Here is a 12240-nt window from a genome sequence, read left to right as displayed (position 1 = left end):
TATGATTTTTATTTGAAAAGGAGATTAAAGCTGGGTCAAGCTGATAACATTTTGAACAACATTTCCTGAACTGCTTGTAAAGAATAATGTAATCGGACAGTTCTTGGATAGACTGGCATCTTCGCTTGGAAATAACAAACCTATTACTTTTATTTCACATTGTCCTCTTTCACACATAAAAATAACAAAACTATTAACCCTATTCCCTGTATTCTACTACAAAAACAAATCTCCCTCTGCCTCATGCCAGAGTTTTAGAAGAAGATCATCTTATATTGAGAAATGACAGAGTTGACTCAAACAGTTGATGTCAAGGTTTTAGACAAAGATTCTGCTCAATGCATTCATACCAAATTTTAGATCAAAATCTGTAAAATTAACTGATTTTTAGCTATTTTTGTGTTTTCCTAGGGTCAACTGAATTTGGTAACAAACTTGGTTCCAGTAGTTGATGGCACATTTTTAAGCACAGATCTTGTTCGATCAATTAGCGCTCAGAGTAGACGTTGGGGATCTCTGTCAGCTAGAATCTCACCATATTTTGGATCAATACATGTAAAATTGACTGAAGTTGCTGCCATTTTTGTTTTTGCTAAGACTCCTTTGCTGTGGCGACCATCAGGGGCGAAAACAATATCTCTCTGCCTTTCATGGTGATATTAACAAAGATGAATGACCCAAAACTTTTGCACAGTGCTGTACATCCATTTAGAAAAAGTTCTGTTAGTAAAGCTTTTTCATAATTTATACTGTGGATTTTGCATTTTTTTTCTCCTCTAACAGCACCTGAAATGTTTGGTATTGATGACACCAAGTGATGAAATTATTGAGCTTTTATTTTCTTCATGTTGTTCAAAAAACAAAACTAGGAGGAAAAAAAAAAGAAATGTGCCATTTGGCGTACAAGGTCGTTATAGTAAATGTTTCAGTGCAGTAGGAATCAGTGTAGGATGTTTGTTTTGGAGGGTTTGTACTAAATAAAGTTTGTAAACTACTGAAGGATCAGTCCTGTACTCTCTCTCTCACCTTCCTGTTTATTTCTCTGCACAGAAAGCGTGGCATCCCTCTACGCTGCTGTCAAAACAGTCCTACAGGACCTACAGCTCGTTTTCCCCAATGATATTTGATGTCGCAAAGCAGTCGGAGAAAATTCATGGAACTGCTTCCATTAAGGTAGGCAACGTTGCCAAAGTCCAAGCGTTGAAAATGTTTTTAAGTCATTTTGATTAATATGTATAAATATATTTATCACAGCAAGTGAGCCTGCAGCCCAACGAATTCCAGTCGGTGGATTTCACATGTTACTCAGCAGGTTGGTGTTTGATTTCCTGCCTTTGCTTACGTTAGTTTTGTCTTAACTTGATTTTTAGACGAATGTGGACTTATGTTTTTCTTGTTTGTCATATTGTGGCTTTTAGCTCTGAAGAAACTAGAATCCATCACAAAGAGCAAGTTGACGGCCTGCGTTACACCAGGAAACAAGCTGGGTTGGCCCAAAAAACATTAGAATTTATTACTTTTTTACCTGTTTTCATGTCGAGCTGCTTTTTATTCTTCTGCAAAAAACAAACCTTTTGTTTTTTTCCCTTATTTTCAGAGTGTAATGCTGCCATCTCAGTTTCTAGAAAACCCGAATGCAAGCTACGCTGCCAGGTGATACATTCTTATTGGCATTAGTCGTATGTTTTTACGTGCTCATATATTTAAAACAAGTTGGATCAAAAATAGACATTTGTTTCTTGGATTCTTCCAAAAGGATTGCAACGAAATCTTTGACGCTATTTCTTCTTATCTGCGACATCTGTCAGACTTTAAACACCAAAAGGTAAATGACAAGTTTTCACTTTGACAGAAAGTTGGAATTAATGGTCTTATCATCAGTGACATCACCTTCGTCTTAACTACTCTTAACGTTCTTCTCCAGATGCTGGCGAAAATCTTTGGTCCAGGTAATGTTCACTTGTCTCTAATCTGAGTGATATTCCTGTCTCCAGAGTCATCTGATTATGTTATTTCCGCTCTTTTCGCAGATGCGCCTCAGAATTACCAAGCAGGTATGCATTTTTTTTGTCTCTAAATGAAACAGTTCTGGTGGTTAAATTGAGCTGGATGCTTAATATCATACGTTACAATTTATTCCTGACCTGCCTCAGTTTTTCAGGTCACAGCATCTTTACTTCGGCATTTTCGACTGTCTTTATAAGCATAGAGCTTGTACAAGATAGTACCAGGCTATTCTGGGTTCTTGTTTATGTTGCATATGTCAGAATAAAAGTATGAGACTTATTGGTTGAATACTGTGAAAAGCTCTTCAACACACACAATAAAAAGAAAAACAAGTGTGCACATCATCATGGTCTGGATTGTGTTGCATACATGGAAACCACACAGAAGTCCAAAATAAACGAGACTAAAATCTCGAGCTTATTGTGTCTGCCGTAGTGTTGAAAACGGTGCAGATTGTTATATTTTCTGCTTTGCTTTGTGACATCTCCTCCTTTTAGTGAGGCCGTTTTTGTCCTTGTACAAGCACGCCTGTGAGAGTTTGAGAGCAAATCAACCAATCGTTGGTGAGGTTTCTCTTGTGTTCACATACATTTATAATTTGATGTAAAACTCAGGAAAATATTGATTTTTTTTTTTTTCTTTTTAATTTTGTTTTGCTATAGGAGCAGACCTGGTTGTTATGTGCATCTCTTCGTCTGTTAAAGTGGAACCATTTTATTTGTGTTTCTGTTGTCTGGAGTGTATTCCTCAGCCCTGCATCGGTGAACATTTTGAGTCTCATAAACATCTCATAAGCACCCTGGTAAGCTTATAATAAATATATATATATATATATATATATATATATATATATATATATTATACATTACATGTTAGCCAGCATAAACTATTCAACTGACGGCAGAACAGGGCTTTTTTTCCTTGATTCTTAATTCAAGCGTTTATCGCTTTCAAATTCAAGTTTTCTAAGAGAAAATATCTCTACTTTTTGTTGCTTTTTTAATATTTATAAAAGGTAAAATGTGATGTAAAACTCCTGTTCTCAATTATTTGGTCAGGCAAGATGTGGAAGGTTGTGTGAAAACAAAAAAAAGGTCATTTGAAGTATATTAATAGTTTAGGCAAAAGATGGATTTAATGATGGGAAGGTGATTTTAGCGTACATGTTGACAGTGGATGTTTTGTTTAGGACTGAAGGGACTAAAGGGGGGTGAAGGGTACAAATAGAAACTGCTGAGCTTGCAGAATAAAATAAAATCAAAATGGAGGTACTAAAAACTGCAGTTCCACCAGTGGCCACCTGAGTCAGAATCTCTTGTTGGAGTTCAGGAAGTCTGACAAGTTTCTGCAGCAGCTTAGATTAGACAAACTAGACACCATCTTGGTTTCTTTTATTTTGTTGTTGTTTGCAGTTGTAACGACCAGCATGGGTTCTCCGACACTCTGAAAGGGAAAGAAGCGAAACACGGGGCTATTTAGTTAGTTGCAATCTGCAGCTTCACCGCTAGATGTCCCGAAATCTATTTTTAATGCTCTTAGAATTGTACTCCGTCAAGTGGAGGGGTAAAGTTTTTCTGCTTTGGCATTTATCGGACTTTCGTGTGTTTCGTCTGACCTCAGATGTACCAGAACCCGTGGCGTCTGCCTTTCGCCTGGGAAGGCGACCTCAAAAAGAACGAGCTGAAGAAGATGGCATGGAAGGAGAAGGAGGACAAAGGGGAGCAAAGTCGAATCATTCTGAAGGTAAAAGGCATTTTTTACGTGTGCTCGCTAGCTTGAAAACTCAGTATAAAAAGTTGTCAGTGTTATAAAAGGAAAATATTAGGTTTTCACAATAGTTATCTGTATACTTATCCTTTTGTTTTGTTTTGTTTTTGTAGATTTTGGATATTCCATACTCAATATTTCATGACCTCATGTCTTCCAATTACAAACAAGGTTTGAACTGAAGAGACAAACTTCTTTTTCGACTCTTATATGTTAAATTGTTTTGTGACCTGTGTTATGATCTGAATGAAACTCACTCAACGGCACGAACAACGTTGCATTCTCCAGACAAAATACTGCCTGATAACTAGAATGTTCTTGTTGTTGTTTGGACTGCAGTGATGAAAAACCTTCAGCTGTATCACGCTCTGTTAAAGTGTCAAGGTTTGTGAAAAAACAATAATTTTCAGCATTTAATGTGGATTTTATTTTTGAATATGCATCCGTTAAGTTTGTATTTTTGTGTCTTTGTTTGTGTCCTGTCAGTTCCACCGTGCAAAACCTTCAGCAAACAAGGAAATGAAAGATTTCCCCTGCTTGGTTAGTACAACCTGCCCTGAAACCAGAAATATGAAGTGTCTTTTAAAACATCAGCCATCGTTACAAGAGAAATAAAGAGTTGTTTGCTCTCCCTTTACATGTTGCATCAGTGTTATATTTATGAATATAATAATTAGACGGAAAATCAGTCTAGTTTGAGTGCTCACGTTGCAGTTGTTTCATTTAGATTAGGGTCAGGTTTAATTTTTCTTATGCTGTATCAAAAGATCTGGATGCAGTAAGCACAGAAGGGCTGTCTATGTGTTTCTGATGCATGTATTCGTTCATTTATTCATTCAGGCAAACAGTTTCTGGTTTCACATGATCTGATTGACATGAGAAACAAGCCTGTGGTTGGACTTCTGTGTTTGCTCTGTGAACGGAGGCTGTCCATAGTCGAATCTCAAGCTCATGTTTTCAGTCGAGAGCATGTTACGACATTTCTAGTGAGTTTTTTAATTTTTTAATTTTGTGCTTTCTTTCTTTTCCCCACACTTTTTTCTTTCTTTTCTCTCCATTACTGGTGCTTTTATTTCTAGTTTTATCATTATGCATGTGAAAATTTATTTAATGACCCTTCATCCAAAAATGACAGCATGTGTAAAAACATCCGAAGACCCAGTTGTACACAGTAATAGCAACAATTATCATATAGACCTTTACATGTTGGCAATGTGTGTGTTTACATGCAGAACCGTTTTCACCCGGACTCACTGAATCCCAGCACAGACAACACAGAGACCTTACTGGACCTGGCAAAACAGGCGGCAGATATTCACACAGTGTCTCATATGCAGGTATTCTACTGAAAATGATGTATTTCTTGGTCTTCCTCATCTTCCGTCTCTTCCATTTACACACATAATGCGTTGCTGTCTTCTGACCTCTCAGGTAATACAACTAAAGCGGTCTATATGGGAGCCCTGCACCTACCATAGAGGTGAGTCTGCAGATTGTAACAAATATTCCACCGTGGCATCCATGGCCAAATATTTCTCTTGACCGTTTTGCACCGTTTTATTTTAGCAATAACCATCTTGTCGGCTGCAAAGAACAGAGAAGGGAAAGGAGGACTCGTGCCTCCGATAAAGCCTGGGACGAAGCTGGGTAAGCCAAGCCAAAGAAATGAACAAAACCGCTTTTGAGAACCATTCAGAGATTTTTGAGGCCATTTAAGTGCCATAAAAAGACAGACGCTTTAAACAAAGGTTTACCATATGAACAATTTAGTCAACAATTGTTGAATTAACTGGGCTAGCCACTTTATCCTAATGGTTCGGCGTAAAAAGACATTTAGGACAATGCTATGCTTCCAACGTTGTGGTAACACTTAGGAGAAGGTCATTTTCTATTCCAACACGGCTGTTCAGATTGAAAGACTATAAGGACGCGGTTTGAGTTCAGTGTGGAAGAACCTGAGCTCAACCCCATCGATCAACTTGAGACCTTCTTGTCCAACGTCAGTGTAACAGAAACGCCTGTTGGTCTGAAGGTCATACGGCCAAATATCAGTTTATCCACTTCGTCTCAGTCTAGTTCTGCTAAAAGATCTGAAATGAGCCATTTTCTGGCTTTTTAAGCTTAAAAATGCAACACAAATGTGCATAGGTGTAAGCTATATTTGTAGTCTTAAACATTTTATTTTGTCTTTTTAGAATCATTTCATGTTATAGTTTTGTAATCCAGGACTCTCAGCTGTGATTAGATGCAACTCTCACTGATTTAACGAATAATAATCTTTAGTTCACCTCGCCAAGCAAGATTAGTTTTAATTTGGTTATCAACAATCAACTCGACTCTTGCAAAAAGATTAATCGAAAACAAAAAACTCTCCAGGTTGGTGTCGATCTATCTTGTGGAGTTCAGCCATTGGCTAATTCTGAGTGGACATTATTGGATGATTAAGTAATTTCTGCTGCTTTTGTCACATCATTTGTGGACTCTTTTGTGTTTAACTGAACATCTTGCACATCGGCTCCACCTATAAATGAAAGGAAATTCACAATTTTTGTAACTAATGTAGTTTTTAGTCTTGTTTCATTATGTGCATGTGTTTTAACATCTGATTTATTGGCTTTTAGCTTGGCTTGCGTGTCTGATGTTAAAGTTCTTGTATCACGAACGTTTACAGTGAAAATGCACTTTTTAAAGTGTTGCAATTTGTTTCAGTTCCCAGGAAAACCCAAAGAGAGGAGGTACAGGGACACGAGAAAGACGGTCAGAAAACCTGCCTCGACACGGACAAGACGCAAAACGACGCACAGATCAAAGAGCAAAAATGTGACGAGGAGACGCCAGACGTGAAAAAAAATGTTCAGATTGAAAAGGCAAAAGTTAGCGAGGAGACGCCAGCACCAAACAAAGCGGAACTGGTTGTAAAAAAAGAGGTGTCTGTAAAAGTTTGTCCACCAGAGGTAAAAAACGCAGGCGAGACAGTCCACCCAACAAGGGTGAAAACAGAAGAGGCTTCGACTGAAATAAACATCGAGGATGCTACAGGAAGCTGCAAGAAGATGGAGAAAAACGGTGAAGCGCAGGCGAGAACAAAGGAGAGCCCAAATATCAAACATGTAACACGGCAAATGAGTCACCAGAAAAACGAGAATAAACCACCTACGCCTGAACAATCACAAACACAAGGCTGTCCGGATGAGGACGCGGGACAACAAACGGGCCCTAAAAGACCTCGCTCTGCCTCCAAAGATGACTCGTCACCCCAACAACCTGCAAAAATTCCCAAAATTGAAGTTAAGAAGGGGATCCACAACGTGGGGGATGCAGAAAAGATGGCCGAAAAGGTTCAGAGCGACGATTTTTGCAACATCTCGGCAACGTTTTTTGAATGCCGCTGTGTTAAACGAGACCCAGTCTATCTTTGTGGGGGCTGCTCTCAGAAGGTCCCGGGGAAGGACATCGTCGGCCATCTGACGGAGTTTAAACACCAGAAGATGCATCGACTGGTGAGTAAATGATACAAAACAATCAAACTATCCCGTGAGAAAGCTGTAAGAAATTTGAGCTGATCCATATTTTTTTTTTCTCTGTTTGTCAAGTTAACATCTGTTGAGTCGAGTTTTTTCTTTTGTACGTTTCTGTTTTTTCTTGCTTTTCTGTGACATGCCAAAGCAACATATCCGGTCCTTTTTATAGGTTTTTTTTTTTTTTTTGCTGGAGCAAAAACTACATTCCAACTACCAGGAACACAATCCTCAGACTGCAGTTCTTACTGAGGCTGATAAAGCTTTGTGTTCACTTTGATGTACAGGGGGGAATGGTTCAGTGGAGACAAAAACAGTTTAAGCAAATATTGAAGCAGATATGGTTCAGAGCACATCTGCTTACACATTCATTAACCCCGCCATCTGATACCGACAGGACGGCCATAAATGGAAGTCTTCACATTGGTGTGTATGTGAGAAGCCCAACCAATCCCCCCTCCTCTTATGATTAACGTAAATCCCCCGACCCTTGCCTCCAAACTTTTCCAAGAATATCGGTAAATCACACAGTGGACCAGCTTGATCCAGTCTGCTGGGTCAAGCTGTAACAGCGCAAACATTACCTGAGCTGCTGTAAACATCACCATAATCGGACTGTTCTTGGAGAGGCTGGCGTGTTTGCTTGGCAGTAACAAACCTGATAGTAGTTCCTCACATTCCTTCCTCACATAGAAACAACACAACTATTAACCCTGTCCTGTATTCTCCTCTAGATTCAGCTGTGGATTGTAATTATGTCACTGAGCCATTTAGTTTCTTACTTTTATGGAAACTTTTATTAGAAATTGAGAATTTTGTCTCAAAGTGTATTCATAAAACAGAAAATCAGATGTACCGCTGATTATCTTTATCTGTTTTTTTTGGTTTGGCAATGCTTATGCTACAAATCAACAGATTATATTTAACATTTCACTAAATGTTATCGTTTTGATTCCAGGTTGTTCATCTGGATGAACAAACATACAGGAACATCTTCAACCAAAGCTTCCTGTCAGGTAGGGGTTCGTCTTTTTTCATTGTTTGAAGTTGAGGCAGATTTAGTGTGGTTGAGTTTGAACTTTCCGTTTCCTCGTTGCTTCCTTTTCAAAGCGATCCAGATCCTCACCTCCTCACCTCAGTCTGTTTGTGCACCTGGCCACACTTCAGAGATACTGCGGAGTCGAGATGTGGATGATAAACAGGTCAGGCAGTTTTGTTTTGGTGGGACATTTTCAGCTGATAATTGTTGCAGTGAACCATTTAATTCAATTGGAAGTTTGCATGGTTTTATTTTTTTTCTTTCTGTGTTTTAAACTAATTTGTACGGAGCCCAGGTTCACTCCTCCTAAGACAAATAAAGCACAAAAAATATCTTACTTTACCTGTAAAGTTAAACGTCTGCTTCTAATATGCAGCAGCACAATTTTTGGCTGATATTACAATAAAACACTCCCATTATGGTACAAATGTCCACACAATGCAACGTAATTAAACTCAACCATCATTTTGTTGTCTATAGAGGCTTAATTTGCTTTATCTTGTTTTAAAGTCAAGCTGTTTATTGATGCATAAAAGGAACATAAGGTTTGAGTTATTTTGACAGGTCTTTTTTTAGTTTTTTTTTTAGTTCTGCTTTTTTTTGTCTTAAGCTGTCACCGTCTGATCAGGAAGACAAACATGGGGGGGAGGGGGTGCTAAAGTTGATATGCAGCAGTTGTTGGAAATGTAGGAAACGCACCACTATAGTCATAAATATTGTCGTGACACTGCTGAATCAGAGGCATTGTGTTGAAAAAGGCTTTAAATATTTCAGAAGTAGAAACATCTCAACATGCAGACAAATATTTTAAAACTTTATAGTGAAGACACTAAAACGTCAACATGGTAATGCATTTGATGTGTATAATTTGTTTTTGTTTTTTTGATGTGTCAACAATAAAAACCCCAATAAATGCTATTTTCTTTTCTGTCAAAGGTGGTAGATATGGAGATGAGTGATGCAGAACAAAGAGTCCCAACTCCAGACTCATTTGCAGCAACAGAAGCTTCGTATAAAACATCTCAAGTGAAAGCACAGAAGTCTGACAACCATCACGCTCCTCTGATGATAAACGTGCCCAAAGCTACGAGAGATTTGTCCCCTAAATGCTGGGAAAATGACCGCAAAGCCAACCTTTCTTCAGACACAACAGATAAATCGATACAATACGAAACCGTTCCTGAAACGGAGCTTGTGGCGGCTGCGCCTGTCTGCTCAGTCCCCACATTGAAATTGAAATCCACAACAGCCTCAACCAAAAGGACAGAAACCACTTCCTCCTCCGGTCCCACCATCTCAAACACGAGGCTCGCCGCAAGCTCTGCAACACCTTTCCCGTTGAAAAGTAGAAGTGCAAGTGCATCCGAAGTGAAATCGGTGTCTGGTAAAGCAGCACAAGTTGTCTGCAGAACTTCGTCTAAAGTTGATAGTCGTCCCAGATGTGCGGAAGCGACGCCTAAACCCTCGATTGCACCTCAAACTAAAGCGACACCTGCGGCTACTGCGAAAACACCAGGCAAGCATGGAAACCCTGACGCTCTGGCTAAGACGGCGCACAGGACGAAATCAGTGGGAGACAATGCAGACACTGAAGCCCATAAGAAGATTCATCCTTCTGTTCCTCACCCACCCGCCACCGTACCTGCCAGCTCCGAGCACCAGGACCCACATAAAGAGCCGTACTTGTCTGCAAGCAAGGCACCAAGTCAAAACCCTCCGAAAGTTGGCAAGTATTTTTAGATTTACATCACGAATCGCTCAATATGTTGAATTCCTCTGATTGTAATCAGACCTCCTTTATTCTTGTTAACGTTTAGGAACAAACCAGCTGATTGTTGTGTCCTGTGACAAAAAGAAGCAGGTCTACTGTCTGCTGTGTTCAGATAAGTTGAACTTATCCAGTCAGTATCACCTGACCAACTTTGACCACCAGCTTAACTACGTGGTACGGAAATGTTACATCTTGCGACTTGTGAAGCATGACAACAAAACAAAAGTTAACTGATTTATCTCTTATTTTTGGGGTGGGGTCTATGCTATTCCTAGAAAATGAAGTACCCTGAATGGACCGCAAAGGAGTCGGAGCTGAAAAGTAAATTAAGCCACACCGTGGCCCTTTTGGCGAAGGTTGAGAAGGACTTGCCGCACACCCGGTCGGCTCAGGTGACCTTCAGAAATGTCCCTTTTATTATAAACTTTAATGAACATTTTACTGTGATTTTAATGTTCTTATTAGAAGAGTAATTATTCAGCTTGTCATGAAAAGGACCACCGCAGAAAATACTAAGCTCTCAAAGTGCTACATCCTTACAAGCTAATTGGACTGAAGCTGGATTCATAGTCTGTTAGAAGTGAAGAAATCTGCTCTCGTCACGTGGTTGAGATGTTCTTTTTTTGCGTGGACATTTCATACTCCATGTCAAACGGTGGCGCAGAGCTCCCGAGAAACTCCTCCCACCTTCCCACGGCGCCAGAACAGGTTTCTTCCTGCCGGCTTCTCCACTCCTCCGTCCCTGTGTTTTTTTTGCCATTTGGCTATTTTGATAAATTATTAAATTGCTTGGAGAGCTGTATTTTCTAACCACCTCGGCCAGCTGCTTCTCAGCGGAGCAGCTGTAGTGAAATGACTCCTTCGGAGTTCATCCACAGTGCCGCGTAAACACGCCTACAACGAAGTTCTGACCATCGATGCATCGCTGACAATGAGAGCAGATTTCTGCATGTCTCGTGGAGTATAAATCCAGCGTCATTCTTACCTGAAAACAAAAAATCTGCTTCTTGATTGTAACCTTACTGTAACCAATCAACACACCCATTTGGCTAAGGGACACAAAAAAATGAGAAATGTTCCTTTTTCTTTTTAAACCAAATTATTACTCCTTTTAATTTGTTTTCTTCTTCTTCTTTTCGGCACCTCAAGTTCACCTCAACATCAAAAAGGAACAAGATGAAACTGGACTTTTTTAATGCTGACTTTGTCAATTTTAGTCAAGCTTAAACATCACTAATTATGCTTTCTTTCACCACAAGCAAAGACTTTCTCTTGTAGTCAACTTACCGTAGGATTACAGTCCTAAAGCTCTCGTTGGTGGACAGTTTTTAAAGCTCTTTTCTCTGAAGACTGGGGGTAAAAAAGCAGCTCCTTAACTCCTTCACTCTTCCACTGACAGAAGATTATTTAGCTGTCATTCTTCAAACACAAATTAGTCATTAACCCTTTTAGAGAGCCTACATTATCCACCCTGACAACTGATGTACATAACTTTCCAAAATACAACCAAAACTGAACCATTAATTGACATGTTTGTATTATTATGTGAGTGGAAGAACATTTATCACTAAATCAGTATGGATGCTTGTGTGCAGTTTTTGTAATTACTGCTGTTTTTTGTTTTTTTTTAACAAGAAACTGGAAGTTGGGAAGGAGCTGTATAAAGAACTGAGGCTTCTTTCAGACAAAGAGGGTAAAGTTATTCTTATATGATGTCATGTCAGTGTTTTTTTTGTTTTATTTTTGTCATTTTGTAGATATTGTTTCAACTTTAGCTTTCATCTTATTTGGATGTTTGGTTAATATTCAGTGAGTTAAAATCTATTTACTTGGATTACTCTCAAACACAGCAGCTGAAGAATTTTTTCAGCCATGAATGAAAACAAAGAGTCCAATGCAAAAGTTTAAAAGGTTTAATTTTTGGCCACATGCAACAACAAAACTGAACCCGGTGAGTCTCTGCCCTGGACACAAAGACTGAGTCTTACAGGCTGAATATATCACAATATATAGCTTCTAAAAACTCCTTCTTTCCTCTGGTATCTTCATCCTTTTAAAGGATCAGCCCCCTTTTTTATATTTCCTTTTCCTTTTTGGGGCTGATAATGATTGTGTCTCAGCCATGGACATTACAGCGT

At 39.1% G+C, this 12240-nt stretch overlaps 1 protein-coding gene across 4 annotated transcripts in view; it reads left to right on the top strand.

The window, feature by feature from the left end:
• Positions 1-12240, top strand: part of LOC108240646 — a 36325-nt gene that overhangs the window by 16827 nt on the left and 7258 nt on the right. For all 4 annotated transcript variants that reach the window (XM_037975568.1, XM_017424251.3, XM_037975567.1 and 1 more), the window contains 24 exons: positions 1051-1173; positions 1255-1312; positions 1419-1487; positions 1598-1653; positions 1757-1825; positions 1925-1949; positions 2031-2054; positions 2505-2570; positions 2670-2809; positions 3628-3750; positions 3888-3945; positions 4114-4158; positions 4261-4314; positions 4615-4760; positions 5007-5111; positions 5206-5254; positions 5341-5421; positions 6484-7274; positions 8251-8308; positions 8403-8494; positions 9268-10057; positions 10149-10276; positions 10378-10494; positions 11738-11795. In XM_037975568.1, coding sequence (XP_037831496.1) covers positions 1051-1173; positions 1255-1312; positions 1419-1487; positions 1598-1653; positions 1757-1825; positions 1925-1949; positions 2031-2054; positions 2505-2570; positions 2670-2809; positions 3628-3750; positions 3888-3945; positions 4114-4158; positions 4261-4314; positions 4615-4760; positions 5007-5111; positions 5206-5254; positions 5341-5421; positions 6484-7274; positions 8251-8308; positions 8403-8494; positions 9268-10057; positions 10149-10276; positions 10378-10494; positions 11738-11795 — 3325 coding nt within the window. The remainder of the gene's footprint in view (positions 1-1050; positions 1174-1254; positions 1313-1418; positions 1488-1597; positions 1654-1756; positions 1826-1924; positions 1950-2030; positions 2055-2504; positions 2571-2669; positions 2810-3627; positions 3751-3887; positions 3946-4113; positions 4159-4260; positions 4315-4614; positions 4761-5006; positions 5112-5205; positions 5255-5340; positions 5422-6483; positions 7275-8250; positions 8309-8402; positions 8495-9267; positions 10058-10148; positions 10277-10377; positions 10495-11737; positions 11796-12240) is intronic.

Source organism: Kryptolebias marmoratus, linkage group LG5 (assembly GCF_001649575.2).
Source record: "Kryptolebias marmoratus isolate JLee-2015 linkage group LG5, ASM164957v2, whole genome shotgun sequence".
Classification (NCBI taxonomy): Eukaryota; Metazoa; Chordata; class Actinopteri; order Cyprinodontiformes; family Rivulidae; genus Kryptolebias; species Kryptolebias marmoratus.
This window is presented reverse-complemented; position numbering and strand designations above follow the sequence as displayed.